This window comes from Camarhynchus parvulus, chromosome 3, assembly GCF_901933205.1.
Source record: "Camarhynchus parvulus chromosome 3, STF_HiC, whole genome shotgun sequence".
NCBI lineage: Eukaryota > Metazoa > Chordata > Aves > Passeriformes > Thraupidae > Camarhynchus > Camarhynchus parvulus.
The window spans coordinates 34,780,128-34,802,300 of NC_044573.1; the positions used below are offsets into that span (position 1 = coordinate 34,780,128).

Here is a 22,173-nt window from a genome sequence, read left to right on the forward strand (position 1 = left end):
ATCAAAACCAATTGATTTTACAAAACATATCTGTATTTCAAGAAATGTAACAAAAAATACAGGGCTAGAAACTGTATTTCAGATACTGTTCACAGGTGGTTTTTTTTTAAATAAAAATACCCAACTTTTTTGAAGTCTAGTCCCAGAGGTACGAAAATTAATAAATAAATCCTGTGATTTACAAATAAACTGATGGTCATAGTTGTTTCCTATTTCGAGCCCTGCATAACAAATTATGATGACAGCATGACTTTCATGTTGTGAATGTCAAGTATAAACAGGGGTAGAAATTAACCTGTTTTCTCCCACTGTCATCTAATAGGATACTCAAGAGAGTTTCCAGTTTGGTCTCTTTGTTTGTTTATTTATATACCAGACTTTAACTCATCCTGTGAAACTGGCATGTTTCCAGCTAAGAAAGGATTCTGAAGTCTTCTGTATTAAAGTGTGAAGTATTAAAACAATGCCTTTTACAATTTAAATATCTGAGTAACAAAAGTACAAAACATGCTCAAAGCAAGAATTTTTAACTAATCCAACACTTGGTTGGAAGAAGTTATATCTAATCCAACTATTTATCAGGTAACTTGATTATCTGTCATTAATTTCAACCCCTGAGAACTGGTGAACAGGAAAGCAGTCAGGAGCAGCAAAGTAAAAGAGTAAGTAATTTTAGGAAAACATTGAAAGAGAGATAGAATTAAGGGTGTGAAAGATGTGAGATTTATGATTTTAAGGTGCAATGTTTTCCACTTACTCTTCACCCCCTTTTTCCCCTTGCGCTCCTTTTTGTATTGTTCCTTGAGTTTGGTTATAACTCCCTGGTCGACATTCCAGGCTTCAGGCATGAGACACTGGTCTTCCTTTTCTAAACAAAGTGAAACAAATGAAACATCCTTTTTCAATAATGTCACCAAGTGATCTCCACTGAAGGAGGCAACAGTTGCTGTCAACGTTTGTCTTTTATTTTAAATAGACAGAAATAGCACCAAGCCTGTGAAAACTGCAAAACTGCTACTCACATTCCACTTCTGTTTGCTCAGAATGTTCTTATTAAAAATTGAGATGAAATTTCACATGTTTAATTCTCATAACCAAGCACATAGCTGTCCATAAATGTAAGCAACATTTACTTTACAATAAGTCAGGACACATTTTTCATCTTTCTCTTTCCTCCAGGGAAAGAATTATTATATCTAGAAGAAACAGCTATGTTACTTGTCTACATAACTTTACAACTCACATGTTGTGTACTGCATTTCAAATTCTCATTTTATTGCTTTTGTGCTATGTTGTCATTTACACAAAGCAGTAGCACGTTTTAATAATTTTGGAACACAATATTCATGTCATCATGGTTTAAATAAACCCCATAGAGCACTAAAGCCATGAAACTTTACAAAAAGGTGAAGGCCTGAGGTAGTAATCTTTGGAAAAAAAGTCCAAAACATTTCAGCGTACCTAATGCAAAAACATCCCCACATTTTGGTTTGGATTTGCTTTTTTTCCTAAACAGCTCCCTCAAATTGTTTCCTCTGTGAAATGATACAGCATGGAAGAATCCTTCCAATTCTAGAGTATTCAGAGATTTTGAGCAAAACATGTTGCGTGAGTTCAAATCCCCCAAGCAATTTTTCCATATATGGAGGCTGTCCTGAGGCAGCTTAGAAAAATAATCCGTGAGAGAAGGGGAGGCATTACAGCTCTTCCTTGTATATATTTTCTTGACCATTACAGCTCCAAAATCTTTGAAATGCATTATCTTTTCGCTTTGTTTTTCTCATTAAAATCTTAACCTTATTATTTAAAGATTAATTCCTTTCAGACCAAGTTTGCTTTCTACATTGATAAGCTATTCTAGATCTTTCAAAATACAAACAATAATAAACTTATCCTCAGACTAAGCTGCAGAACCTAAATGTCTGTAGAGGAAGCACAACATTATCAATCACAGTCTGAAGGAGTCACTATGACTGGCCAGAAGATAAAAACTACACATAGGTTATTAATATGACTGACTTGTCAAAAATGAATAGTGCTAAAAAAGACCTAGGGATCCTCTATCAACATCAAATTCAACAGGATTCAGCAACATACTCCTGCAGCAAGAGCAACCAACAATATCCTGGGCTGTATTAACAAGAATGTAACCAAGAGGGTGAAGAAAGCGACTGTTCCCCTGTGTTGGGCACTTGTGAGACCACAATTTGGAGTATCCAAGACAATATTTTTAATGCTGAGAGACCTTTTAGGTAGAGTCCTAAGTACCTATTATTGGCATAGTGTAGCAAGTCTAAGGGAGCCACTAAGACTGTGCAGGCAGCTGGAGCAGATGAGCTTCAAGGAGGGGCTGAGACTACTGTGAGAGTTCAGTGATGCCAAAAAAAGGCATCTTAGCGTGGCTTCTAACTACCTGATATACAGATTTTGAGAAAATAGAGCCTGACTCTGCTCAGAGTTGCATCACAGAGGGAAAAGATACTTTTTAAGGTGCTCTCTCACTCCTTTGAACCCTTCAGTCATGATCCTATACTCATGGAGTGCCAGATTAACTTAAGACAAAGTTTATCAGTTTAAGCAAAGCTATGAAAATAAGCATTAGTAAGCTGAAGAGAGACTCTAAAATAGATAGTATATGGGCTAAGTCATGTCCTCTTAATGCATATACCTCAATTACCACTAATGAGCAAGAATTGCATAAAGAATTCAAAAATATATGAGAAAATCATACTTCAGAGAAACAAGTATCTAGTCTTTCTGGAATGAACTAGGTTATAAGTTTTAATCATGCTTTTCCTCCCTGGCTAGACAAGACTTTTTTTCCCTCCTCCAGCAAAAAAAAAAAAAAAAAGTTTAAATAGATTTTTATTAGGTTGTTGCCAGGAAAGCACCCAATATATTAATTTTCTGCAGACTGTCCCAGCATGCTTCCCACATGTCCAACAGATACTATTCAACTTCAGAAGTGGATCCTGAACTACAGCTATTCAAGTGCTTAATAGCTTAAAAATTACCAGAAAACATTTGAGGACCTTTCAAGTCAAATGGGTTCAACAGTTTACTGTAACTGAACAATAATACTTGGAATCTAAAATGAAGAAAGAATTTCCTCTGTTGCTGCTGTCCCTCACTACAACATTACTCTACTGTACTACATTTAACAGTTTCACTTAAGCTCACCTAAGTGATTTACAACAGCAGTTCTTTGAAGAAGCTAAGTCTTACAGAGTTACCATAAAAGACACAGGCTGTGTAAGAAGTAATTGAAAAACATGAACACCTCCAACACAAACAAACTTTTTTGCATTTCTGGAAATGAAAGGACTACTTTTAATAACAATTTATTTTAAATGTTAGACTTCTGCTCACTTGTACTCAGCTGTCATCAATAAAAGCAAAAATAAACCAGAAGTGAGAATTTGAGAACAAAAAGCTCCTGTTGGCATACTGACTTTTTGGTGACACAAGTAATAGCTGCACTGACCCTGCATAAATGGATAAAATTTTAGTATTAAAGAGCAGTATCCAATTTTTCTTTTAAGAGCAGTATTTCTAGATTTGTTTGGTGAGTGACTGCTGATATCTAATGATCAGCAGATCCTGACTGCTGTATCTAATGATATTACAACATGCTCTTAAGCAGAGACTATATCACACTGGACAGTAACTTGGAGTCCAACCAGGAGACGGACATGGCTTCAGTGAAATACAGCATCTTGGAGATGCTCATGTGAGAGCCACAGCTACCATGGCTTATCTGTCTGTCACAGTTGCAGCTCCATCATAAAGCTCAATTATTTCCCATCATCTTCAATGGCTCCATGTCCACCTATCTTTAAGACTTTCCAGGGCAGCTTAAGCAGGAATCAACTTCCCATCAAAATATTTAACCAGTTCTTTTCTTTCTCCCCTTCTCTATACCAAGGGTTTGGGCAGAATAATCATGCCAAGGTAAAGTGGAGATGGCGGCCAGGTTGCAGGGCATGAACCTCAAAGGACAGAGAGCAGTTTGTGAAATGTCTCTCTATGACTAGTGGCCCTAAAGATATATTATTCTGCTAAATTATCAAAGAAAGTTTGAGCAGCTGAAGAGTTCATATTAACTAAATTACTAATCCACAATAGGAGTACAACTCATTTGGATTTTATGACTCACATTACTCTGTGCATCAAAGAGAAAAAGCAAAGATGACAAAATAACTTTCATATCATAATTGTAAAATACAGCTTTATCAGAGCCCTTCATGTGCATGGGTCACTGGAAAAATACACTGAAATGCCACTCATAAAATTTAAATTCTATCTGCCTTAGAATTAATGAAAAGGAAAAATGACCCGAGGCAGAAACCTTGAAGATTCTTTACACTGAAACAGTTTACAGAAAAAAAGAGATTATATCAAGAGGACTTCAGTCTACCAATTATTTATCGATAATAAAATAAAAACAGAAATAGAAGAAATAATCAAAAGATGCTGTGATCCTGACAGAGATCTCATTCAATGAACTGATCAGTCAGAATATGTTCTTAGCACACTTTTTTTTTTCTCCTGGTATGATCCATCAAATTTCCTTACCCCAGTCTGTCCCATCTCCTGAACTTCTCGATTCCCCATCACCATCATCTGAGGTAACCAAAAAGTCAAACTCTTTCAAAGCTTCTTCTGTATCTCTGTCTTCACTGCTGTCAGATAGCACTCTTTTCCTTACAATCTGAAGGGTCAGAAAGTACAGGGAAAAAAATGCTGAATTAAGTTACAAACACATTTTTAATCCAAGCAGTACTGTCTTGTCCTCTACACAAAATCCAAACAGGAAGTTGAAGAGGAAGCAGAAAAGTACACATTAATAAGCAAATCTGGAATAATACATAGACTTTGTTCAAACTTCTAAGTGAAAATGGAACTTGTGTGTAACTCTTTCTTCCTGTGACCATCAATAATCAATCACGGGGATAATAAATCTACACTAATCTACACCACTACTATCTTTTTCTTTAATACTATAAATGTACAAACTCTCTCTTAAAAGATTTCTGAAAAACACATAAAACACATAAGCAAAACTCAAGAATGCCACAGAAAAGACTTCAGTAAAACCAAACTCACTTTGCTTTTCTGAAAATAGCTAACTTTCAATTCTGAAATAATTCTCTATGTGGACCAAGACTCAACTCCAGGAAACAAATAAACCAACCCCAAACCCCACAACTGACAAGAGCTGATTTTCTTAGACTTTGTAAGTCATTCCATCCTGAATGCTTTCTCAGATGGTATTGACACTTAAACATGTTGCTTTTCATGTTCAAACTGAATTTCCCTTTCAGATTCAAAAGCAAATTCTGGTAAAAGAAAAAAATATACTATTTAATGAAGAATTTCATTTTAATCTTTCTACAAATTTACTTTTCCCTCAATAATCAAAACGAACTCGATTCTTTGCAGTTATCTGACCAACTGGTAAGCTGATGCCATGATACATGAAAAGTGTACCATAATTTTTACTTCTACAGAAATGGAAAATTTCCATTAATCACAATGTTTTGACTTGGACCCTTGCTAAGGGTCAGTTTGTAAAGACTCCAAGCTCATGAGGATGACTCATTGTATTTCCTCTAAATACAGTGAACGAATTTTTAAACCTGAAGCAATTCTAAACTTCAAGCTTCATTTCTTCAGCAGGCTTAGTGAACATACTGAATTACACAAGACTTAACAGAAGAGTCTCAGACATTAGTTCACAGTCCATGAATGACAGGAAAGATCTGGAAAGATCCCCTTTAAAAATGCCATAAAACTAATTGGTTCTTTAGTGTTACTTCGTAAAACTGACCATAAAAACAATCACATCCATCATCTCTTATCTGCTTCAATTTTTAGGAAACACAATTCACTGAATAAATATTAATTTTAAAGAAGAGTACTGATTGCATGTATCTATGTGATCATATGAACAAATCATATAGCAAAGTATAGATCATGAGTGAGGTTAAGGCCTTTGACTGAACAAACAAAAAAATTTCTTAACTACATTAGAGTTCTTCCAGTTACACCTCTTCCTTCCACAAGTTATAAATATAAGTGTATTTCAGTTTTGTACTCCAAGACATTTTTTTACAAGTAATTTTAAGTATCATTACCTTTTTAATAAATATTCAAGAATAAATATTGATATGCAATGTTATGAACAATACCTTCAAACTAAGCTGAGAACTGTCAAAAAGGACATTGATACCTTAAAAATTCTGTTCCAGTATCTATCAAAAATACTAGTCAGTATGGAATAGTAAAGAGACAATTTTAGAAAAATTTAATCTAACTTAGAGCAATAAAGATGGCAAAGCATAACTTGTATGCAAAAACTTAGAAATGCATATATAATTCCTCTTATGCACACATGCTTGGACAGAACATCATAAAGATGCATTAATGATTTGCATGTGTACATACATAGTCATATACTTTGCTTATAAGCACCTCATTAATCTCATTTTTTCTGTTCTTCGTAACTTTTTCAATTATTTTTTCCACTCACTGTTGCAGTATCAATGATTGTTTTCTCTCTTCCTTCAATATCTTCTTCATCCTCCTCATCACTAAAGTCTGCAGCTGCATTTTCAAGAAATTTGAAGGTCTCTAGCAGAGAGGCAGAGTCAGTCAATTCAGGTTTCCTAAACAACAACAACAATCACCATCATGAGAGAAAAGAAATCACAATGAAGTCTCTTTTGCAATTACTAAGCTGTTTTGTATTATTATGCACAACATATAAGACTAAAATAAGCCTACAAGTAAAAATGGACTGTTAATAGCTAAAATTCTTGTGGCCAAAGAACTAAACAATATACATAAAGTATATTATTAGAACCAACAATTATTCTTAGTATGACTGCCATTACTAGGACAGAGACTTCAATATTTTATTTGAAAAGCATTCAAAAGCAACATTCATTTGACACATGCCCAAAACAACATCAATTCTGCTATGCCATTACTGAAAACCTCAGCAACAAGGACATAAACCACAGCTACCAAGCTGGGCTCCCACATGTACATCAGGGTACAGAACAACTTTGCTACTGCTAGGTGATGTTCCTCATCTTGCTGGCAAACACCAAACTCTATATCTATCATTCATTAGCTTTTAAGACATGATAAATACGCCACTATAAAAGAATATAATGGGAAAATATCACTGATGACTAAATAATATTTGAATTTACATTAAACAAATAAGGAAATGGATGAAGATGGGTAAAATTATGACTCTGCTGGCAGAAATTTAGGCAGTGCCTCAGAACAGGAAGCATAAGGGTTGTTATATTAACAACAGAAGAGGAAGAATCTAAGAAACAGGACTGTAACAATTACTAAAACTCTGACAAAAGTACAGATAAAGCAGTCCTAAAATTATCAACAGGATCTGTGTTTTCTATGCAGAAGATGCACTTCTCCATCAACCCCTGAAAGATACAGTGAACAAAATACATTCATCTTGAATTGTTACAATTCCTTCCAATAAAACCTGGTACAATCTTTAGATGGCTTTGAAGCAGTGAAGACAAGCTTTACTGTTTTCTTACCTTTAATCAGAAGAGTTTTTCATAGTTCATCACTAAATGCACGTCATCTTGATTCTCACAATCACTGAAACAGCAGAAGTCTCCCCCTCTCTCCTCTCAGAATTGCAGCCCTAAATTGTCTTATGCAGTCACCCTTAGTACCAGCAAGTGCCTTGCTTCTGCTAAGCTTTTCAAAAGGTTCAATCAGCTAACACACCTATACAGTAAGGCTTTGCAATCCCCCTGCAGTGTGAGCACCTGATCATCCATCCATCTCCACTTACTCCAGTGTTTCATCATAACGCTTTCCAAAGGTCTATTACAGGAAGCATCCAAGGGCAAAAGCTTTGATGTGTAATAAGGCATGATAAGCAGCACACTTCCTTCTTTCCAAAGTCTCTGCTCAAGCAGTTCTATGCTTACATGACAATAATCAGCAGAAGTGGCTTTTTCATAGCCCCAGTATATCTGCATTTCATTAAGACAATTTGCTACTCTACTTTTTTTCCATTTACTAACCATTATCAGCCAAAAATGCCAATAGAGATTTCACTTTCATTAGAAATTCTGCATACACAGCAGCCTCATAATATATGTAATATACCTCCATATGCATTATATTTTCATGGTCATTGTTTTTTCCACGAATATTCCTTCCACTTTTCCAGATCTTAACTTAGATCTAAGAACAATCTTAAGCAAGTTTCAAATTTGCCCTGCTTCCAGCAGTATTGTGACCCTTGTTTCTATGACAAACCTGAAAACATCCTGTGACATCTTTATTTTTCCTTACGTAATCACTACTTTGGCAACCTATAACACCTCATGAATCTGTAGTAATAATGTACATTTTCACAGAAATCCTATGGTACGGCTGCCTTGCTGTTTCCAACAGAAAAAAATCTTGGTAAGACAACACTTGTAATGTGTTTCATTTGACTAACTTCTTGACTTTCAGCAAATTCTGAGAGTCTGTGTCTACTTTTTTTTAACTAAATCATCAAACCACAACTATTTCTGGGTATTTTTCCTCTGTATTTTGCCATGTAAAAATCTGCCATGCAGAAACACTATGGCTGATATCTATAATAGCAATTCTCAGACATACTCCAGGTAAACAGCAATATATGAACTAATACCAACCATGGACTATAAAATTTTAATTAAGAGACCTTACTATTAAGAAACAGATTCCTTCTACAGGTCCAAGTATTTGCAGCAAATCATACCAGACTTGGCTCTGTACTCATTTGCTCTTAAACCTGGCTCTCTCACACTGAAGTTCAAAGAGACTACCAAAAGAGGTATCTTTTTTTTTTTTGATTAACTGCTCTGATTTCAACTGTCCTATTAATTATTACACATTTTAGTGGGCAGGATATATGTACACACATATTGTATATGCATTTACATGGGGAGCAGGGGTAAATGGGTATCTCAAGCACTGGGAAACATGGTAGCTTATTTATAAGGTACTTCAAAACTCCTGTACAGTACAGATATGTACAGTCAGCATAGTGCCACAGAAAACTATTTGTGCTAAGACACAACTTCCAAGAAAGAATTCTTAAAACCCAAAAAGAAAAACAGAAAGAGACAGAATACTTAAACTATCCAAGGGTTCTACAGAAAGATAGTTTCAAGCTGACAGACAGGCTGATTTCCTATACTGTACCCCAATAAACCTTAGCAGTCAAATCAAAGGTGATTTAATAATTTGAGCTATTTGTCATCCTTTAGCAGCATATGAACATAATGCATTTTGGATAATGCTGTCAGCATGAATACTTTAGAAGAACATAAAATGTATTGAAGAAAATGTCTGGCCTTAGCTAATTTATGCTATGTACTTTGATGGATACTTCAAGCTTGCTTGCTTCATTAATTTTCCATCTCTCTCTTATCTCTCTCTTTTTTTCATTTTTTCTCTTAGAGGGTTATTCACAAAGCAACTTAAAAAAGCAGAAGGCCCAAAAATATATTCAGAGATAGGGTAGTAAAATAAATAACTTTAAATTCCGTTTTAGAAAAAGAAACACAATTTGACATTTCCAGGGCTTTTCTAGCTTCGAGTATTTTTTAAATAAATCAATGAGTGAAAACAACAGAATCAAGCTCCAAAAGTGGGGACTGATACAAACTGTGATATCACAAGCACATGTGAGGCAAGGTTCAGGGCCCATTGCAAATAGAGACCAAAAAGCCTGAAAAGGTCTCAACAAAGACAATTCCTTCCTCTCTTCTGAACTGTCCTGTATCACAACATATTTAAGGAAGAACATAATTTTCAAAGCGCAAGAACTTCGGTGCAGCTTTTTCCTTCCTCCCCAGCCATACTGTCTAAAGAAAACCAGCTGGGGAAGAATGAACCAGAACTCCCAGACAGCAGGAGAAGCTATGGAACCTGCCAAAGCAGAAAGCAGAGAGCAGCCAGACTGTGGCAAGGCATCCTCAACGCTGTGCTCCTCAGCTGCTTGTTCTGAATCTCTTTCCCACTGCTCCTTCCTCAGCTGGCCTCTGTAACAGCACTCTTGCATGCTTTTCTCTCCAGCACCTAACTTTGTGTCTTCTTTCCTTGAAGGTCCCATCCCAGGTGACTCAGCATTTCCTAACTAACCAACCCAACAAAAATCATTTCAACAGTATCATATCTTCTATGCCATACTGTTATCTCTGTCCATCACATTCTCCTTTCCAGTAGCCTTATCCAGGCAGACAGGCAATTCTTTGGGGCAGAGATATTACCCTGCCACTCCTGCCTACCCACAATTAGGTACAACAGGACTAACTGCTTCCCATGGGCATAACAATAATTACTGCCAGAGGCAACTGTAGCTAGACTAATGCTGCTGGATTTTCCTTCTTACTACAATAGACGGGCAGCGCACAGATTTTGTGAATATCACTCCTAAAACAGGGAACTTCTGATTCCCAAAGGTAAGAAATGTTTTCCTGTTTAAAACACAAAATTCTTGTTACAAATGGGATGGTAACTGAAGTACTTACATCCCTTAAAATAACATGATACTGAAATCACATGAGTATTTTCCTCCTCAGGAGAAGCTGACAGAATTCTGAGTAGCCATGATGGCTGTGAAAATCTGATCCCAATTTGTATTTTACAGGCTGTTCAATTATTCAGATTTGTGTTAACCCCTTGGCCCCTCTAAGACTAAAAATAATAGTATCTTCCCATGAAATCAAAAAAATATGATTTGTGGATATTTCATATATACTATTTAAATAAAGAAAGCCAGGCTTTGCTGGGCTCTGCAGGTCATAACATCAACTCTTCCTCTTCTGCCAACAGTGACACACCTTGAGACAAGCATTTTGTGTAAAGATCCACTTGGTTCTGACACTGAAATATTGCCAGCTTTAAAAAATGTATAGCTCAGACTGAACGTACTTGCTCTCAACATTTAATATTCATGATCTTAACATAAATCCTGTTTCTTAGTGAGTGAAATGCAGAAGCCATAACCTACAGGCAAGGTGAAGTTCTTTTGTGGAAACTACAACAGGATGCTGATGATACCTTTCCAGCTCCCAGTGTGATCCAGAACATTTCAAATTGCAAAGTCAAGTTTAACTTAGACTAAAGTCACATTATAGACATGTATTTTCTTTGTAACTAACACACTCTATTTTTCTATCATTACCTTCTCTTTTGTTGATAATAACCCTGGAAAGTCTGTGGTCATGTCCAGGGAGAATCTCAAATTTCTCCCATGAACTGTCCAACCAAAAGAACATTAACTGCCTGAGTCCTACTCACAGCCTCAAAGGAAAGAACAGAGGGTTTTTTTGTTTGTTTATTTTATCCAAGACATACACAAGTTATCTTAAATAAAACCAGGATTTTATTGATAAATTCAGAAGCAGGAAGAAATACCACAATAAAGTTAAATAAATACAAGTTCAGCTTAGGCTGAGAAATGCTCCTGGGAGCTTGTACAGCTGGAAAAAACCTGTTGAGACCCAGGATTCAGAGCTGTTCTACCATACGCTTTCTTGAGCCATTTTCTTTGGTTCAGTTTCCTACTACTATCAAAATAGCTACTGCATAGTCTTCATGAATTTTATTAATTTCCCACAGAATTTAGTTATCATATGTTTTAAAACAGTCTTTTCAATGTGGCTAGTTAAATTCTATCAAACTGTACTCATTAAATAAATGCATGCAAATTCACTGAGGAGTGCCTTTAAGAACAGTTCATCAGATGTTCAACACTGTAAAATCTTTCATAATGTAGCACAGAAAATATCAAAATAATTTATAAAACTATAGAACAGTTAAAATCATCAACATTTACACACAATGAACACAGGCCAGGCTAACAGTCTGTCACAACCTTCGAAATCCCCTATGAAGTCACACCACACAATGCAAGAACTAGTGCAATATGTATTACAAATGGTAAGCAACACTTACAAAATGGTTTGCATATAAATTGGAATTGCAAAGGAATGACATTTAAAAAGCAAGGACCACTTCTCTTGCCAAATCTAGTCAGCTAACTATAATATATCAAACAAATAAGTTTTATAAAGAATTTAAAAAAAAACCCTAATATTTGAGGTACCAGAGTAACTCTTGTAAGTTATTTCTCCATTCACCTCCCCTCTCTTTGCTTCTCTCTCTCTCCAACTGCACAACTTCTGTGTCTTTCTGCCCATTCTTTCTGTCCTGTGAGTCTTATGTGACATTTCCAAAAACCATCTCTCAAACTCTTAAGCCACAGAATGGTGCCAATTAAAAGTGTGGTCCATTTGTACTTCTTTCTTCACAAAAACACCCAATTTATCTACTTTTTTTTCCTGCTTTAGTGCATCTGTTGAAAGTATCCAGATCTGGCCTAAATAAGGTACCTTTGAAATGCCTGTTAGCTCACTGCAAGATGGAGGTAGGGAAAAACAGAAAAAAGGTGAAAAAAAAATCCAAAATCCATTTGCTTTATTCCCCTTAATGTTTTGGTGGGTTTTTTTCCTTTTTGTAATTCAACATCTACTTGCATACTATTTTGGAAATCTTTCTTATGGCAGCTCTTACCTGAGGTTTATAAATTCAGAGGTATTTTCCCAAATAAACCATTTTATAAGCTAGTCAACAAACAACATTCATCAGCCAGTATGCAGCATTTTCATTACTTGGGCCAGTGTTAATAGGATTTAGAGATGCAAAAGAGTTACATAGTCTTCTGGTATACAAAGATGGTCATTCACTGAAGTGTCAGTTGGAATGACTTCTGTATATCAGAAAGATAAAGTTTTCAAATTTTTTATTTTTTGAAAAGGTCTTCAGATTTGCTTTCAAATGCTGAGGTTTGATTTTGCTCATGTAAAGTATAGGCAGTGGAAGCCCTTGGCAGTTCAATAAGAAAAGAAAAGGCAGCAGGTAAGTTTAGAGAGAGACTGATACATCACTGAGGACCATTTTTCTTTAAGACGTTTCTATTGGCTATTTATAGTTCTAATGATCAAACCCTTAGCAAGAACTAATCTATACCATTTTTATACATAGACATTTGTATCTATGCATATATATACACATATGTTTGGTATATCCTCATTCCTTTCCAGTTCTATTCCTTTATTATATTTGCTTCCACTCATACTAAATGGTAGTCAAATACACACCTTCAAGAAGGTAAACTAATTTGACTGTTTAGGTTTCACTCAGTAAGATAAAGCTACTAAAAATGAGGTAATAAATGAACTAAAGATACTTAAGTACTCTCATGTTTTCAAGGCTACAAGCTACATTTGCAGGCAGCTTTCATTTCTGTTTCAGTTTGTTGGAGGAAAGCACCCATTCCTCTCACTGCAAGTGTTAGGAATTTAAATCATTATTATGAGGTTATTATTTTAGTATCTATTTTTGAGTCCAGTCATGCCAAGTGGTACTTATCTTTTGTAATGCAAGTGGACTGATTGAAGAAACTGAAAACTGATTCCCTTTTAAATTCCATGAAATAAGTGAAAACAGGACTATATCTAGCTCACGTTATCATATTAACATTTCATTTATGGATTCAAAATCTTGCAGGGTGCATTCAAAATCCACATGATGTCTTTCTTGAGTGCTAAAGTTTTCAAGAGGATCTGTACATCAGCAAATAAATAGGCAATGTAAGAATACAAGTCTGGCCAAACATGCAGCAGCTAGTAATACAAAGTCTGAGGTTATTTCACCTAAGGATGAAGAGAAACTGATTTGGCTTAAAACAGAGTCAGACAACAGTAGTGTGTTCATCACTGTACCAAAGCAAGGGGAACTTCTCTGAAGAAACTGCAATAATTCAGGATATACAAAACTAAGCTGAGAGGTTATAAGGGACCGGACAGCAATTTTCTAAAACAACTAGAGCCTAGCAGAATTCAAGTTACATATCCTCTGCTGCAAATAAATGTTATTGTATTAAGTATCTGCACGACATTAATCATCATACGCTTCTACATACCAAAGCAAACAGCATCAGCTTCACAATAATCACCCCTATCGTTCTCACTAGCCTTTCCCACAAAAAGGCTCAACTCAGTGTTGGCATCCCAAACACTGAGTGTCCAAACCTCGGCTGTTGAAATAGGTAAAAAGGACAGACAACAAGATAAAACTCATATAATAGGCAAATACTGCTGTAACAACTTAAAAATCTGTAAAAGCTGTAGTAAGCTGAACAGAGGAAAAACATCCTCCCTACCTACCATGAAGTATACACTTCACACATCCCCAAGGTCAGAGGAAAAATGCCAGGCATTATCTTTAAAACAATCAAAGGCATTAGAAAATATTAAAAAATAAGCAAAGTGTGGGTTTCCACTGTGCCCAGTACAATCAGAGCAAGTCACAGAGGTATTTCAGAAGAAGGCTGAGTAGCAGCAAAAATCACTATGCACAGATGAATACATGCACAAAAACTGTGCTAAAATCTGACTGTGTTGAGAAGTAGATCAGCTCTTCCATTTTTTCCCTGGAATTTTTTGGAATACTAATTTATTTTGTGCTCCACCACTTTCATTTCACTAAGAAAGTAGTGGTTGATTATCAAACAAATAATGAAAACATAAAGGAAGTTTTGTTTCCTATCGCCAATACTACCTCTCTCCTCTCAAAGAGATAACCATATGGCAGCATAAAAGCATCAAATACGATCTCCTTCCTTTCTTTGGAATTTATCATGAGTGTTCAGTTGTACAGAAGGCAGTTGAGCCAATCTGTTCTTTCTGCAATTTACACTGCTATATGGAGAAATCTTTAAGGAAACTAAAAGCTAGTGTGCCTTCCATTTTTCTATTCTGGAAATGCATCATTAAATCAATACTCCTCCTGTTTTTCACAGTACCATTTTCCCCTCTATTGCACATTATCTTCATCACATTCTTTCCAAACTCCTATTGATTTGTCTTTATCGTTTCCCATCCCCAAGGTTTCTCTTTACTCCAGTCCTGTAATCCACTTCTCACATTTTTCACTCCACGTAAACAGTATTCTAAAACACTGACTAAAAATGCACAGATTCAACTGGGTGCATGCTATGCAGTTCTTCCAAGACCAAACAGATCAAAAATGCTATGAGCTGTCTTTTCTCACTTCAACAGAGCTGCATTCCTTGTTAGACTATATCCATTTTCATGCGTTACCTTCTGCCCAGTGCTCTGCTCTTCAAATGTAACTAAAACATCTTCAGGCTGACCAGTGTCCTCAGACTTGCAAGCAAATATTTGACATCAATGTTCATTATATGTTTGCAACAGGAAAATCTGCCAAACTGCATTGGCTTGAGCAGTTCACAGGCTTCTCTGGTGATAGACAGCAAAGCTTTCTCCTATGAAGAGTTTCACTGTACCCATACAGTCACTGAGAGTCTTCAGTCTGCATTTTAGTTTGCAACTGTCTCAACATCTCATGGTCGTGGCAAACACTCACATATGACCTTAAACTTCCTGGAACTGCACTAAGGTTTTGTTTGGTTTCTTGTTCTTCCAATTTCTCACCATAACTTTCCTCTTCTACCACTACCAAACTGCAGACACTTGTTCACTGCACTCCTTCCAACTGTAAAAGCCTGCTGCAGCCCAAATCCATTTTTCACTTTACATACACACAAGGATGAACAAGAGGCTGCTAAAGGAAGGGCCAGTCCTTTTGCCCTCACAGCAAGCAGCCTAGCACTGGTGAGGTTGCTTCAATGAATGCATCTTCCTCAACAGTAAACCAGAACTTAGCTGAATCACCTACATTTTCCTAGTTCTGCCAACCAGCTAGGAAAGCATTCAATTAGGGTTTCAAACACTCATTAAAAATTTCAGTTGAGTTCAGGAGTTGCATCCTGAGTTCAGGAGCAACACCCATATGCCTTAGACCTGTGTCATCTATTCAATGCTATACTTTTCAAAGAGAAGCTGTTCTATATAGGCTGAAGTTATGCTGGCATTACATGAGGCAGGGTAACAGGTAAATATGAGCTTATTTCTCATTTTGCATCTACCACAAAGCTGCACTTTGAAAGCTCAGAGGTAAGTAATGATGCAGTTGGAAGAAGGTGAACCGTGCCAGATGTCACAGAAACACTGAGGTAGCACAAGATGAAATAGCTGTTAAATAACAGGCAGTCTCTGCCAGGAAGTAAGCCACAGAATGCTTCCTGAAAGAAAAATTATAAGAGGTGGTCTGCAAGTGTGACTGAAGCACCCAGAAGAATCACAGCATTGAGAAGCAGTCCTGTACTTAGATTGATCATGGAATTCTAGTAAAATCCTGACTTTTTTTCCTTCTGGTGAGGGAGATCTCAGTGGACATCCAGAAATTCAAAATCACCCATGTTCAACATGACCATGTTGAACAAGAACCCTGGAAAATTTTACCACTGTAAAGCCTTTGAGTCCCTTCTTGTTCATTATCTTATCAAAACACATCCCTAAGCTCTACAATGCAGTCTGCCATCTCAGGCATCACAAGCAAGAAAAGTTTTTCAAAGTGTTCAGCCTGACCAGCCTTGCAGCTGATAAGCTAGTACAGCCACAATGGAAGGGAATTAATTTTTCTCCATCACTGAATATCCTCAGCAACAGGGTAAACTACAAAGTGTTAAACCTAATGTCAGATCTATCCCAAAACCAAGCAGATAGGAAAGAAATGCAAATATGTCCAAAACTGCTATATTAAAACCACTGTCCCAGTATTTCAACCATCAAGTAACTACCTTATACACACATCCACCTTCTTCAAAACTATGTAAATACACAAAAATAAATTTTAAAGTGTAAGAGGAGAAAGCTTTATTTACACACTTCCCCTTCACCAGAAATCAAACCAGAACTGTTATTGCAAGCTATCAAGCATTCCTTGTTCTTCAAAACAAAGCTGCTGTACATAAACGACATGACTTGTCAACTATGTAGCAACACAATATATTTTAGTAGCTTGCAGGTTTTCTCACACATTCAGGTTTTCCATCTCACAGCATTATATTTAATTATGTAACAACGAACTTCTGCCCTTATGTAACCTGTTGGCCTGAAGTTGCTGCAGCTATCAGGAGGGTATAATGAAATCTTACAAATGCTTTTTAGAAGATAGGATGTATATATAACAGTATTAGGTCTTAGAAAATAAAGGTCTTGAATTTTTTTCCATGAATATAGAAAAGGAAAAAAGAGTGAGGATTTCTGAGGAAAGCTGTGCTACTACTGGAAATAGCTACCTCATCTACTGTTCCTACAATTCTGCATAATTTTCATTATTTTTCCAGTTTTGCAACTACAGTATCTTAAACAAGAATGAACAGACTGCTTTTCTGAAGCCTTTAGAGTTAAGTTTAACTTACTTTTTTTTCTTTTTTAACACTGCATGGAAAAGAGAAGAAAATGGGAAAAACACCTCTTAAGTTTTAACATTACTTAAGAGAAGAAGTGAGAACCAACTTTTACTGTCTTTGACTGACTTTCCATAGTATTTAGAAATATTAAAATGCAGAAATTAGCACCTTACACTTCAGTCACATTTACATATGTCAGTAGAAAACCAAAAACTTTTCGGACTCAGAATGTAATGAGTGACTTTGTTTTTCAGATTTAGCAAAAAAATTCCCTCTCTTATATAGCTTATCATGTTGTAGTCAGCACAGACCAGAAGAGCAAAGCCTGCAACCTACACAGTAAAGTGTCCAGCAACACAAACAAACCATTAACTTGAAACAACACTGACTTCTAAACACTTAGCAATCATATCTCAAAAGAGGCTTGATTTGACTTAGTGCTGCCATCCAACTGGAAAAAAAATTTACAATGCTTTCAAGATTTGACTCTAAAGAATTACTTCCATACTTATTGCTTAATATAATAAAATTAGTTAGAATTGCTCTAATCTCAAACTAGGAAAAAATCCTGAAATCTTCTCAGTAAACAAAATTTTGTTCAACACCACTAAGTGCATTTATGCAGAAATAGAACAAAGTCATCTTGATGCTTACCCGATCATTGCGTTTTCTTTAATCTGGCCCTCTGTGCCATTTACCATTGGCTCTTGATTTCTGTTCTCTTTTTCTGAAGCATCACTTGAGAGGCCCAATAAAGCTCGCACTCGTTTTGATTTCACATCCAATATCGTGTCGGTGTAGCCCACTTCTTGTAGATACCTGAAGGAAGAGAACTCATGCTAATCTCCTCTGCACATGTCACTTCTGCAAAACATGAAATTCCTTCCTGAACTTCTCCCTGAACTCATCCTCAATCCCTTAGCTTAGCAACTGGCTGAACTTCTCCCTGAACTCATCCTCAATCCCTAAGCTTAGCAAACTCCAGTGCTGAGCTAGTGAAACATGCTTGTAAATCATCCTGTACCAGCTGCAGAGGGATCGCCTCTTGCAGTACCAGCCTCTACAGTCACTGAGAAAAAAAAATATCAGAGAGCCTAGCAGTCAGAGGTTATACAATACGTTATTCATTCATCTACTAAAATGGATGGAAAAGCACTTTCAATTAAAATACTTACAACTGCTTTATAAAAATCACCACAGTCGCATGCACAAGCATTTTTATTATTTGACACATGGAAACTAGATACAAGAAGCAGTAGATATGTTACTTATGTAAACATTATTAGAAGCCTAGAAATTTGAATAAAACCTAAATTCTTTAGCTGTGGCCATTAGTAAGAGCTGTTATTTATGATGAACTAGACTTGATCAAATCTGTCTTGCCTTTCCTTTATTCTGCAATGGATCTGCAAAAATTTGTCTTCCACATAAAGACTGAACAGCAAAAATCATTGTATAGATTTCACAGCCCAAAGTTGGCTCTGTAGTTTTAAAGTTGGCTCTTTCACCAATATGCCACGTTGCCCTTGAGAGAAACAGGAGGGAAATAATGATTTCAAAAAGAAAAAGTAGAAATTGGTTTGTGTCCTTCCCTCTAGAACATGGAGTTAATAGCAGAGAATTGATTAAATTTTCAATATTCTAGACAACTCTGAAAAAAGGAAATGCTATTTTACAGTGACAGCTGCTACAAATCAGGAACATGCACTTCTCCTGCAAGAACATTCTCCTCCAATTATTTAGTATCATTCACATAACCACATTAGGAGAGAAATACTGATTGTTGGCTACAGAAAAATCAAACAAGTCACCTATGCAAAAGAGAGTCTGTCAGTAATATGCACTCTATATTCAGCAGTGCGTCACTCCTGCATGAACGGCGCTGAGACGGAATGACTCGTCTTCAAAATCACTGATCCAAGTCAAAATCACTCTAGTTACATTTATTCAACATGCAGGCAACGATTTGAGCTCTTGCAAAAGAGAAGCCTGGACAAGCCATCCAACGAATTTAAATTTGTACAACTCCTTGGAAAAAGGTCTTTAATATAAGTTCCAGACCATCCTTACTGTCTCAGTCCCCTCTCATTTAATCCTCTGTAACACACCAGACATCATGGCAATTAATTTATACTATGATCACAAGTCAAAAATTAATTCCGATTAAGAGACATTTGTTTCATTGAGATGAACAGAGAATTAGAAAACATCTAGTCTAACCTTCTGGATGTTAATCTTTTCTGCAACTTAAGCAAGCCAAAATAAAAGTTTTCCTTCTCCAATGCCAGCTGTTTTTATTTTACACAGCTCTTAGCAGAATCACATGTGTCTTTTGCCTTTTAATTGCAATATGTCATGACCCACTGTTCTCCCAAGCAGATTGGCTTATTATACTCCATGAAAGAAAAGCAAATGAGATCAGGTGTTTGTGATTTGACAAGGCTTCTCATCTGAAGTTATGAAATATTAATTTTTTTAAAACCCAAGGAAAAGGAGTGCAGAAGCTCAATGAACTTCATCACACACACTAGCTTTTCTTTCAGTAAAATACAACTGAAAAAAAATAATCAAAAAATCAAATACCATCACCATCATATTTCATTAGCAGATTCTTTCTTTGCATTCAGTATTTGAGTCCTTTTTTCAACACTTACTGTCTTAACAGCTGTCGTCCTTGTTTCCATATTAGCTGGCTGTTCTGTGGTGGCTGAATCTCTGTCTCATTCCCTTCATCTGAAAAAGATTATTTTATTACATTTTTTTTCTTTTTCCTATTTGCATAAAAGATGCCCATCCACAAAAAAAGTGATCTGCCTGAGAATGATTAGGAATGGTTTAATACCAAAATTCAAAGTGCAAATAATGGAGAAAAAAAATGCACACAGCACATAATTGTAGTACTATATACACATAAAGATTTCCAGGTACATCCTACTCTATGAGAGCAAGTTCCACTAGTCCTAACTCCTAAGCACTCCTACTCTATGAGAACAAGTTCCTATCTCCTTTAGGGGCACATAATGTCAGTCAATCTGCAGTCCAATTTTTGCTTTGGCCTCCCAAGATAATTACTGCTCACAATAAGTCTGAATACAAATATCTTTAACTGCTAACTGCAGCATGATATTGGTTTACAACTTCCCAATTTTTTTATATTTGACAGTTCAACATAAATCAACAGATCTACTTGCATCAATTTAATCCTTATTTGCATTAGTTTTGTAGAAACAAACAAACAAACAATAGGGACTATTTTTTAACTTGTAAAGTTGTTAAAAAATTTTCAGCACATTTTCCCCAACCATGAATTTGTAACCAAAAGTTACTACTCCAGGAAAAAAAAAAAATTAAAAAATATCATGTGGCTATGTGGCTGTTCTTTTAAGAAAACTATCAGAATGCTGGCAACCAACAGCTACACATTTATTCCATATACAGCTTCACAGCACATGATGGTGGGTTTTTTCCTCTCCTCAAGGAGATGCATATGCTTCCCAAGATAAAATGCCTTGGTTTATTATCTATGAAAGCCTCTATAAAACTTTAAAACTTTGTGGTCCAAACACTGAAGGATGAACAAACTTCCTGTGTAAACAAGACTTAAGAACCAGAAAAACCTGTGGTATACTCCTATGAGTAACTTGATATGTGACGTGTGAAAGCTATTATTCTCATCAGGAAGTCACTTACCTTTAAACAACTCAATTAATACAACACAAAAAAACCCCACCACCTACCCAAAGAAGCTATTAAATACTAATCAGAATTCACATGCAAGGCGAGATATATGAATTTTAGACATCTCATATTCACAAATCTATTTAATAGCAACCACAGGAAATAATCAAGTGCACAATCATCTTCCCATGACAACTGGACACAGCTGGATCCAATGCACAGCTACCAAAGCTCAGTCTATAATTATTAAAACATGACTGGGGTAAATCTGCCTGAAAATTCTTTTTGAAAGCAAAATCCACTCTTCTGAAGGCACTGTTAAGTATATCCAGTGGCAAGAATTCTCTTGTGCTTAGTCTCTTCAAAAGTGATGACTGCTAGCAGTAGCAGTCGTTTACAGATAAGAGTGAAGAGACTTGCATTATGAGGAAATTATAGCAGAAGATATAGTATATATAGTATACAGGGATAAATTGTATAAATAATTTTATTTTTAAAGTACCCCTTTACCAGGAGATTGAAATCTTTCTTCTAAAATTGTGTTACAGACTCACCAAGAGATCATAAAGAAAACAACAAGGATCCATGTGGAAGAACTACTACCAACATTTTGACTTTTTTTCATGACTGGGCAGGGAAAATAGGGACAGGGTGAGGGGAACACATCAAGACACAACATAAGTATCTATCAAAGACAACTCCAAAATAGCATCAGAACAAAGTTTTTTTTATAAGTCATCAGTCCAGATTTGATACAGAATGAAAATACACATTTCTGGTAGCTGTATATAGAATACAATGGGATAAATGAGAATAATGGAATTTTAACTGAAGTATTTCCACAATGTTGACTTTGCAGAATTAATGCACAGTCTAGACTCTGCTGGGCAAGCCAGGCCTTGCACTACATTCCTCAGCTGGAAACTGGAGCAATGTGCTGTAGATGCATCCTGAAAAATTACAAAAAATCCCCATGGTTGTCTAGGGCTGTGGGATGATCCGGACAAAGTTTTCTAAAGGTCCAGAAAGAGACTGAGGTCTTCTACTTAGTAGCACCAAATTCAATATTTCTTCAGTTATGGAAATAAAGCTGATAATTGCATGAAATAAAATTT

The 22,173-nt window shown here is 36.0% G+C and overlaps 1 protein-coding gene across 3 annotated transcripts in view; it reads right to left on the reverse strand.

The window, feature by feature from the left end:
- STRN (striatin) overlaps window positions 1–22,173 on the reverse strand; it is a 67,805-nt gene that overhangs the window by 24,809 nt on the left and 20,823 nt on the right. For all 3 annotated transcript variants that reach the window (XM_030946457.1, XM_030946455.1, XM_030946458.1), the window contains exons 4-8: window positions 20,035–20,113; window positions 18,035–18,199; window positions 6,533–6,668; window positions 4,576–4,711; window positions 758–868 (exon numbers count right to left, since the gene is read on the reverse strand). In XM_030946457.1, the coding sequence (XP_030802317.1) occupies window positions 758–868; window positions 4,576–4,711; window positions 6,533–6,668; window positions 18,035–18,199; window positions 20,035–20,113 (627 nt within the window). The remainder of the gene's footprint in view (window positions 1–757; window positions 869–4,575; window positions 4,712–6,532; window positions 6,669–18,034; window positions 18,200–20,034; window positions 20,114–22,173) is intronic.